A 13449-nucleotide genomic window follows, 5' to 3' on the forward strand; every position below is an offset into this window, starting at 1 on the left:
AGTGAGGGCTTTTGACTTTTGTGTTTGACTGGTTGGTCTACCAGACATGTTTGATGAAAGCTCGCACTCCTGTGTCCGCCGGGGAGTTGTTAGTTGTGTATCCCCTGCCACGTGTTTGTGTTTATTTGGGGGAAATTTTGAGGGGATTTTTATGACTGGGCATTGGGGGCGGTTACGTAGGCTGTACAAATTTGGGGGGTATGGGATTTGGAGCTTAGACCGTTAGACGAATGATCCACGTTTTGACAAATGAATATTAATTACGCGTCTCTTTTAGAACGTGTGATGTAAATCCTTTTCTTCGTCATAAAAATTGATGTAATTAACACCAGTGAGTAGACCTTTGGAAGGAAGAAATGAGAGGCTAGGGAGTGGAGTGGAAAGACGAGCGGAGAAATAAAATAAAAGGAAAAAAAAAGTTAATTTTAATTTCATTATTTCATTTAAGAAGTAATTTATCTTTTTTTTTCTCTCTCTCTCTTTTATTTCTTTTTCTTCTTCTCTTTTATTTCACTCTTCTCTCCTTTCATTTCTTCAAATCAAATATCCTTTCATTTTTATATCTATCAGATCTTTTAAAATTTTAATATGATTGAGTACCTGATATATATTCAAAATAAAAATACAACAATAATTACCTACCAGCATTAATTAGGTGTCTCTTTTAGAACATGTGTTATTAGGACTTTTCTTGATCATAAAATTTGTAGTTAATACTAGTAGGTAGGACCTTGCAGCTGGAATATACTTACACCTGTGAGATCTTTTGAAAATTTGATACAATTTCGTACCTGATAATCAAAATGAAAAGAATTCTATAATAATTTTTGGCTAATAAAAAGCAGCAGAAGATATGGTTGCAAAATTGATTAATTAATTATTTGTAAATGAACCAATATCAATCATATGAGATAATTTTCTTTCTTTTTATTTTTGTTAATCCTGTGTATCTACACCAAATTAAATAGCCAAATATACGAAGACTCAACTCTCACTACTACAAAAATTTAAATTAATGACCCATAAGTTATGACGGTTCTTAAAAATAACTGTCATTAAAACTTTTTTATGACCATTATTATGTAAACCGTCATAATATTTAATACTTATAATGACGGTTTTTTTTAAAAACCGTCATTAAATATAAAATTAAAATATAATATTAATTTTAATGACGGTTCATTATAAAAACCGTCATTAAAAATATTAGTACTGACAATGACGGTTTTATTCAAAAACCGTCATTAAATGTAAAATTAAAATTTTTAATGACGGTTCGTTATAAAAACCGTCATTAAAAATATTAGTACTGACAATGACGGTTTTATCTAAAACCGTCATTAAATGTAAAATTAAAAATTTTAATGACTGTTATTTATAAAAGCCGTCATTAAAAATATTTTATACTTACAATGACAGTTTTATTCGAAAACCATCATTAAATGTAAAATTAAAATATAATGTTAGTTTTAATGACGGTTCGTTGTAAAAACCGTCATTAAAAATATTTTATAGTTACAATGACGGTTTTATTTGAAAACCGTCATTAAATGTTAATATTATTTTTAATGACGGTTTGTTATAAAAACCATCATTAAAAATACATACTTACAATGACGGTTTTTAAACTTAACTGTCATTATATATCCACTAAAATATAATCCCAGTATTAATGTCGGTTATTTTAGGAACCGTGGTTAAAGAGGAAATTATTAATCTTCATTCATGACCGTTTATTTTATAAACGGTCATGAATAATACAAAAAAAAAAAAAAAGCAAAGCCGATTTCTAGACTTGGCATTTTATTTCATCACTTCAAAATATCTCTCCCAAATACCCAAATACCCAAATTCCTTCACTCGCTCATTTCTCTCCAGAATAGCCAAGATTAATTGTTGCCCACTTCCTAACCATCACAACCTTGGGATTATTGTGCCGTCTCAGCAGCCACCGGGTTGAATCCCATTTTTAATGCTCCAATCCATCATCAGGTCAGATTAATGGAAGGAATTTGAAATTTCTTATTTATGAGCCAAATCATTCTTGCTCTCTATCTCTCTCTGTATTTTCATTTTATTACTTATAAATCTCATTAATTTGACTGGGCAGGTTTTATGGTTTTGTAACCTAGCATTGGATGACTCTAAACATGGCTACTTCTCTTAGAGATTTTTGGTGTGCTTGATATCAGTATTGAGTTCAATCATCTGCAAGGTTTGTTTCAGTTCTTATAGTTTGTTTTAACACTTTTTCGTTGCCATGTAATTCTATGGTGTGGATTTTATGAAATTCATGTTTAATTCAAAAAACTCTGTTTCGTTAAGTATTTAGTTCTATGACTGGCAATAATAGGTAGAAAACCTTAAAAGGGCCATAACATCAATCTTTTTTGTTGTTTTTTAACTTTGTTTTGATGTAATAAAAGTATTCCTTCCTCCCAAACTCAATTGAGAGGATTTAATTATTCTTTTCTTATACTGAAGTTTTTAGAAGCTGTGATTGCCACTGATTTATAAAGAAAACAATAATTGGGAAATTATTCAGCTGTTGTCATGCTGCTATATGCTGTTAAAAATAGCACATGGAAAATCCAAGCACTGATTTTAGCAACTGGACAGCATCCATAAAATTTTCTCAGTGTGTCATGCTGCTATTTGTTGTAAAAAACAGTATTGAAAAGTTTTAGGTGCTATTTTAACACAATTACAGCAGCATGACGGCACCTAAAAATTTTTCTGGGTGCTGTCTTGCTGGTATTTGCTGTTAAAAACAGCACCTGGAAGTTCAAAATACTGTTTTTATCAGATGGACAGCACCTAAAAAATTTTTCTGGGTGCTGTCTTGCTGGTATTTGTTGTTAAAAACAGCATCTGGAAGTTCCAAATGCTGTTTTTATCAACTGGACAACACCTAAATATTTTTTCTGGGTGCTGTCTTGTTGGTATTTGCTGTTAAAAACAGCACCTGGAAGTTTAAAATGTTGTTTTTATCAGCTGGACAGCACCTAAAAATTTTTCTGGGTGCTGTCTTGCTGGTATTTACTGTTAAAAACAGCACCTGAAAGTTCCAAATGCTGTTTTTATCAGCTGGACAACACCTAAATATTTTTTTGGGTGCTGTCTTGCTGGTATTTGCTGTTAAATACAGCATCTGGAAGTTCCAAATGCTGTTTTTATCAGCTGGACAGCACCTAAATATTTTTTTGGGTGTTGTCTTGTTGGTATTTGCTGTTAAAAACAGCACTTGGAAGTTCCAAATGCTGTTTTTATCAGTTGGATAGCACCAAAAAAATTTTTAGGTTCTGTCATGCTGCTGTCCAGCTGCTTTTAACGCATTTTTAACGGCTACGTAGCACTTATAAAATATTCTAGGTGCTGTAATTTGTTGTTTACTGTAAAAAACAGCACCTGAAAATTTCAGTTGCTGTTTTTATCAGCTAGACAACACTCACAAATTTTTCGGGTGCTGTCATGCTGCTGTTTAAGGCTAAAAACAGCACTTGAAAAGTTTTTTAGGTGCATTCAAGCTGCTGTTTGTTGTAAAAACTGCAATGGAACTTTCAGTTACTGGGTTTATCAGTTAAACAACACATAAATTACTTTGGGTGCTGTCCTACTGCTGTTTGCTGTTAAAATAAGCACCTAAAACTTTCAAGTGGTGTTTTTATTAGTTGGACAGCACTTAAATAAATTTGTAGGTACTGTCATGATGTGTTTGATGTTAATTAAAAACAGCACCTAAAAGTTACAGGTGCTGTTTTAACACAATTACAGTAGCTATACAGCACCAAAAAAATTACAGTGCTACCTTTTCTTTTTTCTTTTGTTTACTTATTTTCTTGTTTGCTCTTATGTCCAAACTAATTCCCTTTTATTTTTTGGAAATAAATAGGTTCAGTTTTCTCATTGGAACATCAAAGCACATTTGGTTACGAGGTAGTAATTAAAACTTCAAGCTTCAATTTATTGTTGTTGAGTTTACAATGGATAAGTCTTGGATTTCATTGGATAGAAGATCCGAAGAATATAGAGTCGGTGTTAAAAGCTTTTTGAATTTTGCCGTTTGTCACACAACAAATCCAAATCATATGCGTTGCCCTTGCTTGAAGTGTGGGAATGTGAAATACCAGAATCTTTCAGAGATAGAAACTCACTTGATTATCTTTGGAATCGATCAAAGTTATACAAATTGGTTTCTACATGGGGAAGAACTTGTTAGAGGGCCTTCTACTAGTAGAAATGCACAGCTTATAAGAGAAGTTGATTATGATCATGTTGATAATACTATTGAGCTAGTTCAAGGGGCACATGATAATTTTGAAAGTAATCCTGATGCATTCCAAAAATTGCTTGAGGATGCTGAAAAACCACTATATCCAGGCTGCAGCAACTTTAAAAAGTTATCGGCTTTAGTAAAACTGTACAACTTGAAAGTGAAGAGCGGATGGTCAGATAAAAGTTTCTCTGAGCTACTTAAATTACTAGGAGAGATGCTTCCAGACCAAAATGAAATCCCAACATCTATGTATGAGGCAAAAAAAAACATTGAATGCATTGGGAATGGAATATGAGAAGATTCATGCCTGCCCAAATGACTGTATACTGTATTGGAAGGATTACAAAGATTTGACTTCTTGCCCTACTTGTGGATTGTCTAGGTGGAAGGTAATAAAGAACTCGGAAAAGCTAAAATCGGGTGTGCCTGCAAAAGTTTTATGGTATTTTCCACCAATTCCTAGGTTTACAAGAATGTTCAGCATCAAGGAAACATCTAAAAATTTAACGTGGCATGCAGAACAAAGTCAAGTTGATGGTTATCTACATCATCCAGCCGATACTCCATCATGGAAGCTCATAGACTACACATGGCCTGCTTTTGCATCTGAACCAAGAAACCTGAGACTTGCTCTTTCTGCGGATGGGATTAATCCACATAGTTCCTTAAGTAGCAGGTATAGTTGTTGGCCAGTTATACTAGTGACTTATAATCTTCCACCGTGGCTATGCGTCAAAAGAAAGTTTATGATGTTAACCTTGTTGATATCGGGTCCTAAGCAACCCGGCAATGATATTGATGTGTACTTAGCACCATTGATCGATGATCTGAGATTGTTATGGGATGTGGGAGTTGATGTTTATGATGCATACCGACAACAATCTTTCAACTTAAAAGCTATTCTTTTATGGACAATTAGTGATTTTCTGGCTTATGGAAACTTAGCTGGTTGTACTGTAAAGGGCTATAAAGCTTGTCCGATATGTGGAGAAAAAACACGTTCTATTCGATTACAGCATAGTAAAAAGATTTCTTTCATGAGGCATAGAAGATTTTTATCACGATCACACCCGTATCGTGATATGGTAAAAGAATTTAATGGTCTTCCCGAATATAAAATAGCACCCGAACCATTAAATGGAGAGGAAGTTCTAGCAAAAGTGGATAGGTTGAATGTTACATGGGGAAAGCAAAAGGGAAAATGTCCAGTTTCACAAAGTTATTGGAAGAAAAAGTCTATATTCTTTGACCTTGAATACTGGAAGTATCTTTATGTTCGACATGTGCTTGATGTTATGCATATTGAGAAGAATGTATGTGAGAGTATTGTCGGTACATTGCTTGGGATAGAAGGAAAAACAAAAGATGGACTTGCAGCTCGTATGGATCTTAAACCATTGAATATGTGGACTGAATTGGAGCCTATAATTGAAAATGGGAGAACTAAGTTACCTGCAGCATCTTTTACATTAAGTAAAGAAGAGAAAATCAGATTTTGTAAAACATTATCTGAGATAAAGACCCTTGATGGTTACTCTTCAAATATAAGAAATCGTGTGTCAATGCAAGATCTAAAGTTGTATGGTATGAAGTCTCATGATTGTCATGTTCTGATGCAACAGTTATTGCCCGTGGCTATAAAGGCATTGCTACCAGATCACGTTAAAAAAGTTATAATAAGAGTGTGTTTTTTTTTCAATTCATTGTGCAGTAAGGTTGTAAATGTGGCTGCACTTGATCAACTACAAGCTGATGTAGTCGAAACGGTATGCTTGCTTGAGATGTATTTTCTTCCAGCCTTTTTTGATGTCATGGTTCATTTGATGGTACATCTTGTTCGAGAAGTTAAACTTTGTGGGCCGGTTTATTTACGATGGATGTACCCATTCGAAAGAGACATGAAAAAGTTAAAGGGGTATGTCAGGAACCGTAATAGACCAGAGGGTTGTATAGCTGAAGCATACATTGCTGAAGAAGCTGTTGAGTTTTGCTCAGAGTATTTATCTGGTGTAGATGCAGTTGGACTTCCATCTAGAAAAAATGCTACATATGACTATTCAGATATGGGCTATCCTCTTTTAAGAGGTAAACTTGAGACTGTGCCTTTTCACTAATGGCAGCAAGCACATCTTTATGTTTTAGCAAACACAAATGATGTTCAACCTTATATCGAGTAAGTGTTTTGTATTATGTTTTCAATTACTATCATTTATTTTATTTTATTCTTCTAAAATGAAGTAATATGTCTAAACTATTATATTAGTGAGCACTTTGAATATTTGAAGGAGTTACACCCCATAAAGTCTAAAAGAGAAAAATGGTTGCACGATGAGCATAGTAAAACATTTATTGGCTGGTTGCGCCTTAAGGTAATTACTTATTGATTAATGAATTAAGATTTCCATTATGTTTGTTTTTTCTTTGTTTGGTTAATTTTGATAGTATATGTTCTTTTATTGCACCAAGGTTGAACAACAATTGAATAGTTCAAGTCACGGCATTTCCGAATCACTGAGGTGGATAGCACAAGGGCCTCGTTTAGAAGTAATAAAGTATTCTGGATATGTCATAAATGATTGCCGATTTTACACAAAGGAATTGGATGATGCACGAGTTGTTCAAAATAGTGGGGTCACTTTAATGGCCAAGGCTTTACAAATCTCAAGTGCTAAAGATAATAATCCAGTCTATTCGGATATGACTTTCTATGGCATTATTGAAGAGATATGGGAGCTGGACTACCATCAATTTAGAATTCCAGTGTTTCGATGTGATTGGGTTAAAAGTAGCAATGGTATCAAAGTAGATAAGTTTGGGTTTACTTTAGTTGATCTTCAAAGAACAGGGCATAAAAATGATCCATTCATTCTAGCATCGCAAGCAAAACAAGTGTTCTATGTTGAAGACCAACTTGATCCTAGATGGTCAATTGTTTTAGAGCCTTCTATAAATATTGCAAAGGATGATGTCGATGAAGATGGCTTATATGACCATTTTATAAACCAACAAGCTTTGAGTAGCAGATTGCCTCTCATTTGATAGAAAAGAAGAGCCTAATTTAGCCTATTTTAAATATGATTGTGAGCACTTAGTTATAAAGAAAACTTTATGATATTTTGTTCATATTATTTTTTTGTGAAATCATTTTCTTGATTATTTCTTTTATGGTTTACTAATCATGTTTAAGTTACAGGCTTAAATGGATTCTTCAAATATTCCTCAAGATGATGATGCGCATGCTTTAGGAACGAATGAGAGGAAGAAAAGAGGTCCAACCATGATGCCTAAAATTGTAAAGGGTACAAGCAATGGGAAGAAGTTCCATGTTAACTTTAACTACAAAGGACAACCAGTAGGTAAGATGCGACCAAAATTGAGTAGTATGGTTGGGGTTTGGTCTCGATCTTTGGTTCCGATTATGTATACAACTTGGAAATAAGTACCAATAGAAGTTAAAAACAAGTTATGGGCATGTGTTACGGTACGTATGCTAACATTTATAATTTTTTTCATAAATAATTCAGAAATTACTAATTTAATAATTAAATTTCTAATTTATTAATTATGATCATTTTCATGAAGGCAAAATTTGATGTTGGGGAAGATAGAAAAAGATTCATTATGCTGAAATTTAACAAGACTTGGAAGACATTTAAGTATAAGCTCACAGCATATGTAAAAGAGCATATAGATGAACCTGAACTCTTGAGACATCCCCCAACCGGCCAAGAATAGGGTTCAACTCCTTAAGAAGATTGGAACCAATTTGTTGAGTCCAGGAAATCAGTAGAGTTTAAGGTTATGAAATACTATTATGTGTCATATTTTCATATAACTACTTTATTGTATCATAACTTTTGTTCTTAATGTATGATGTTTTTTGGTTAACTTGATAATGCAGAATCTTAGTGAATCTCAGACAGAACGGCGTAACAAAGTCACTCTAAATCATGGTCTTTCTAGAGGAGGATATGTTGGCTTAGAAGAACGAATTGTAATTTACTTTTTAAATATTCTTATTTTCCTTATTTCTTATTCCAACTTTGTTGCATTAAGTGAACTAACTAACAACATAATTTATTGTAGCAACGAGCAACTGGTGTTTATGCTCCCGTACCACGAGAAGACTTATGGGTTGAAGCTCGAAAAACAAATAATGGTGAATTTAGAAGTGAGGATGTTAAAGAAAAGGCTGAGAAAATAGTAAGTTTATATTTTTTACATAGTATTTGACTCATAAGATTATGGTAAATATAATCTTATCCCCCTGAGTTTTTTGTCTTTGTAGACTGATTTAAAGAAACAAGTTGCTGATGGAGAAATTTCATTTCAACCGGGTGAGGATATTCTCACTATGGCTTTGGAGAAACCAGAACATCCAGGTCGAGTACAAGCTACTGGTGATGGAGTGACGATAACATCATATTTTGGAAGGGCGAAACGTAAATCTATAGCAATTGATATAGAGAATATTGTCGAAGAGAAAGTGGATAAGATTGTCACGCAGAGAATGATAGAATTTAGAAAGGAATTCATGAAGGAATTCAATGATTCTCAATTTCCACCAAATCGACTACAATCTGACCGAGATAGTTGTTCAGATCTAGGCGAAAGACAAGATCAGAGTAGGCCTGTCGCAAAGGACCAATCCACACCAATTGCAAGGTTATCAAAGGTACATTTTACTGTTTATTATTTTTTACTATTTTTACAGTAAACTTTACAGAAGATACAATAGTAAAAATAGTTTATTTTATTGTCATTTCTGCAGCTGTTTTGTCAAGAGAAAAATAATGTTGTTTTTCTGCGAAACATCAGTGGAAGATATCTTTATGTTACTGCTATTTTGTTGTTATTTCGTAGTGAAAATCAAGCTACTTTTTGTAAAACAGCAGCAAAAATAGCTTTATATTACTACTGCTCTTACTGTTGGTCTGGAGTAGCAAAAATAGTTGTTTATTTTATTGTTGTTCTTACTACCATTTTGTAGTAAAAATCATGTCGTTTTGCTGTAAAACAACAACAAAAGCAACTTTATTTTACTGGTTTTTTGTAGTAAAAATCATGCTGCTGTTTTTTTTCAAAACAACAAAAAATATACCTTTATTTTACTGTTATTTTTGTTGTTGTTTTATACTTTGAGTAATGTTGCTTTTTACAAAAGAGCAGTAAAAAACAACACCATTCTATTGCTATTTTGGCTGCTGTTTTGTACTAAACGTTATGTTATTTTGCGTGCAAAACAAAAGCAAAATCCTTACTTTTTGTGACAACGTATAAGTAACAATAGTTATATTAACATAACTTTATTTTACTACAATGTTGTCTATTTTTTGCAGCTGTTTTATGAAAGATTAAGTTATTCAATAATTTATTTGTTGGTTTATTACCTTTTATTACAGGGGACTTTTTGTAAGTTGGCATTAGGCGATAACCTTAACATAGTGGCTCAAGGAACGGTGTTTATGGATAATGAACCAAATGCAACCGTGCATGGCATACCACTTGCATCTACTGATGTACGTGTGTCTATTAATGTTGCATTCCAAAAAAATGCTATCTTACCTCGACCGGTTCGTGATGAACTTATACTTGTAAGCCATGCTATTGGATCTATCGTGGCTTGGCCTAAAAAATTTGTTATTACAAGTAACAACGAGGTAAATTATTTCATTATGCCATATATTCAAATAAGTAGATTATTATTTTGTGTTTAATTGATTTTTTTTTAATATTAGGTATCAAAGTTTGTTTCTCAAGATGTAGCAAGTTCGAGTATGCCTCCAATTGTGAAAAGTCTTTTTTCATTTGCTAAGAATGTGATGCACCCCTCCGGATCCATTATAATCAATTTTGATCCAAATATGTTTGCTTCTACAACTGAAATGATGTTTCTTGGTAGGGATGATATTCTACAATTTTGTAGAATGGAACAAATATCAGTTAGTGTCATAAAATTGTATATGAGGTGATGTGTTATTCCAAATTTCTAATATTGCTATGTATAGATGTAAGAGTGTATATTATTTTTGTATTATGTCTTGCACAGGCTGCTATTTGAGAATATAAAGAGATGCAATTTGGAAAAAAGGTTCAAGTTTGTTGATCCAGAATTTTTTGCAAATGGGAGTGCCCATGACAGTGAGGAAAAGGCCAAAAAGCTTGGAGATATAATGGAATCGATCGATCCAACGCAACTTATCATTTTTCCATATAATGAATCGTAAGTTATACATTCAAAGTGAATAAGATTGTTATGATATTTGGAATTTTACAATGATAAGTATATTGCACACAGAGCACATTGGATGTTGACTGTTATTGATTCATATGAAGGCCAATGTTATTTTTTTGATTCAATTGGTCATGATCCGCGTCAAAACTTGAAAGAGCTTATTAATAGGTATGTTAAAAAATTGTACTTTTTAGCTTGTATTTTCTTTATATTATTTTCTAATATATGCTTTGTAATTTTTGAAATTAAGTTCATTGAGAATGTTTAGCACGGCACATGGAAAAATTAATCGGAAGCATTGCATATGGAAACCAATGAAAGTAAGGAACATTAGTCTTAAATTCAAATTCATAATATTTTGTATATGAGATTTATAATTTATTATTGCATGAATTTGATCATTGTGTAACTTAAATCTATTACTTTCTCTTTTGTAGTGTCCTCGTCAACCCAAATATGTTGAGCATTGCGGATATTATGTGATGAAATATATGTGGGATATTGTGGCTAATACTAATGTCTCTATTCCAGAAAAGGTATTGGCAATTTGTTATCAAATATTTATTTATTTTCCCCACAAAAAAATTTATATATTTTTCACTTTATAGTTTGTTAAGATACAAAGCTACACTCAAAGTGAGATTGACGAGGTGAGATGCGAGTGGGCTAGGTATACATGGCAACTTGCTGCTACATATGAAAATTAATTGATTGATAATTCAAGGTCAGTCTCTAATAGTACTAGATACTACAACTTATCATGATTAAACTACAACTTGTAATAAATGAGCTTGATATATTTATTTTTTTCTTTCTTTGTAAATAATGTCGTAGGTCCCTTGCAGCTGCATAATTTTTTTGAAAATATTACATATGAAGACTTGATGAGAATTTAGATGTGGTAGCTAGATTACATGTGGAAGAGCTAGTATTTTGTTGAAGATGAAGGATTGTCAAAGTTCTCTACAAAAGAGCATGAGAATTTTCTTAATTAGTAGTTGATTTTGTTATATTGGAAGAGTATTTGTAAGAATTTCAATGTATTACATTTTGTTGAGGATGTATGAAGGATTATACATCTAATATTTTTGTAAAGCAATATTTTGTATATGATATAGTTTGTAAAAACGTAATTGTAAAAATATATTTGTTAAATAGAAAATTACAATTAAAGCATGCTTGTAATAATTTTTTTTTTAGATAACATCAAATATGACGGTTCTATAAAAGCCATTGTTATAAATTGATAAATAATCATAAAAAGTAGCAAAACATGATATAAAATGACTGTTTTATATAAAACCGTCATGTAAAAATAGTAATTTAATGACGAGTATTTAAAAAAATCATCATAAAAAAATTTTAAAAATAAACATGTAATGACGGTTTTTAGGAAAAAACCGACATTAAATGTTCATTTTTATTGACGGTTTTTTCTTAAAAACCGTCATTAAAAAGTACATGTAATGACAGTTTTTCCTAAAAACCGTCATTAAATGTTTATTTTTAATGACGGTTCTTTCCTAAAAACGGTCATTAAATATCTAGTATAAATAACAAATAATGACTGTTTAGTAAAATAACCGTCATTATAAATACACATTTAATGACGGTTGTTAGGAAAAAACCGTCATTAAATATTATGTATCTATGGCATATAATGACGGTTTTTTAAAATAACCGTCATTATAAGTGGTCATTTAATGACGGTTTTTGAACCGTCATAAAAAATATACCCCCTTTAATGTCGCTGCCTAAGATGAGGGTTTTAAAACCGTCATCTTATGTCTTTTAAAACCGTCATCTTATGTCTTTTAAAACCGTCATTAAAGACCAATTTTGTAGTAGTGTCTTCTCTTGTGACTAGTTGGATGAGGAGAGGACATGATCAGGATTTGTTGGCTAACTTTATATGTTATTTTTTTAATAAAAAAATAAATAATGCTAAAAATTTTGATTCACTAAACAACAATATTTTTTTATCTTTTATTATAATTCAAATTCGCGTAATCGAACGGATGCAAATCACATTTACGACCGTATGAATGCAGTCAGGATGATGTTAGAAAATCGATGGGTGAAGCAGGGCCGCAGATAAAATGAAATTAGAAGAAAATTAAGAGTAAGCACAAGGAGGACACCAAGAAATTATGTGGTTCAGCTTTTAACCTACGTCCACGGACGAAAACAGAAAAATATATATATATTTTACTAGTGAAATGAGGATTACAAATATTGTAATTTTTTTTTATTTACTATCCAGAACCTGAATACACTCAATCGCTCACTCACTAATTACTTGAGAGCTTTATAATTTTTATACTCTCAAATTTATTGTACTTTTGGCTCTCTCTCAAAATGGGTTGCTTCTTTCAAATTTTTGGATGTCGAAACCAAATGAGGAGGTTACTTTTCATAGCCAAAATTGGCTAGTAAAATATTATTCTTTTCTTGTCGAAATTTGCTGCAGTACCACCATCATATTTCTTACATTTCGGCTTCTTCAATGTCAAAGTCATGTGCCACCAATTTTGCTTCTTTAAAGTTGCTGCAGCCCTATTTGATTTTTCTTTATTTAAAAAGAGTTGCTTTTAGAATTTGGCAGCTATTTTATTGACATTCTCCCACTTGGAGATTTGATTGAGAACCAATCAATCTCGATACCATTCTTTTTGCTTCGCCATTGTCATGTTGCTTACGTTTCTTCTAGGCCACACAAGGATCTACTCCATACAAACTTGTCAATATTGATTGGCTTGATCATAACATCTGCTAGATTTTTCTTTGTATAGATTTTCGGCAAATCCACACTTCTGTCTTCTATTACTTCTCGAACGAAGTGGTATTGAACTCCTATGTGCTTTGTTCTGGAATAAAAGACTAGATTTCTTGCAATGTGCAAGATACTCCGACTGTCACAAAACAAAAAAATTTTCTT

General features: G+C 32.2%; 2 protein-coding genes across 3 annotated transcripts; both read left to right on the top strand.

Moving 5' to 3' along the window:
* Positions 1–1767: 1767 nt before the first annotated feature.
* Positions 1768–8777, top strand: LOC107178829 (uncharacterized). 2 transcript variants are annotated; one of them, XM_052436435.1, is made up of 8 exons: positions 1768–1992; positions 2111–2215; positions 3893–6449; positions 6540–6645; positions 6743–8074; positions 8178–8270; positions 8363–8479; positions 8565–8777. In XM_052436435.1, exon 3 carries the CDS (start codon positions 4507–4509, stop codon positions 6388–6390), a length of 1884 nt encoding a protein of 627 aa, XP_052292395.1. In that variant the 5' UTR covers positions 1768–1992; positions 2111–2215; positions 3893–4506; the 3' UTR covers positions 6391–6449; positions 6540–6645; positions 6743–8074; positions 8178–8270; positions 8363–8479; positions 8565–8777. The 2 variants fall into 2 exon arrangements, with proteins under 2 accessions (XP_052292395.1, XP_052292394.1); XM_052436434.1 differs by having other exon boundaries at positions 6743–7632.
* Positions 8778–9802: 1025 nt separating this feature from the next.
* LOC112499541 (uncharacterized) lies at positions 9803–11680 on the top strand. Its single transcript, XM_052436436.1, has 7 exons — positions 9803–9936; positions 10326–10499; positions 10575–10679; positions 10762–10831; positions 10949–11047; positions 11120–11235; positions 11346–11680. Exons 1-6 carry the CDS (start codon positions 9878–9880, stop codon positions 11216–11218), a joined length of 606 nt encoding a protein of 201 aa, XP_052292396.1. The 5' UTR covers positions 9803–9877; the 3' UTR covers positions 11219–11235; positions 11346–11680.
* The last annotated feature ends 1769 nt before the right edge of the window (positions 11681–13449 follow it).

This window comes from Citrus sinensis, chromosome 3, assembly GCF_022201045.2.
Source record: "Citrus sinensis cultivar Valencia sweet orange chromosome 3, DVS_A1.0, whole genome shotgun sequence".
NCBI classification, from domain to species: Eukaryota; Viridiplantae; Streptophyta; class Magnoliopsida; order Sapindales; family Rutaceae; genus Citrus; species Citrus sinensis.

Excerpts from the sequence above, each read along its gene's own strand:
- LOC107178829 (XM_052436435.1), top strand. The coding sequence starts at position 4,507 with ATGAAATCCCAACATCTATGTATGAGGCAAAAAAAAACATTGAATGCA.
- LOC112499541 (XM_052436436.1), top strand. The coding sequence starts at position 9,878 with ATGCTATTGGATCTATCGTGGCTTGGCCTAAAAAATTTGTTATTACAA. Across the intron at positions 10,680-10,761 it reads TTGAAAGAGCTTATTAATAG|TTCATTGAGAATGTTTAGCA; the intron begins GTATGTTAAAAA and ends TTTGAAATTAAG. Across the intron at positions 11,048-11,119 it reads ATGTCTCTATTCCAGAAAAG|TTTGTTAAGATACAAAGCTA; the intron begins GTATTGGCAATT and ends TTCACTTTATAG.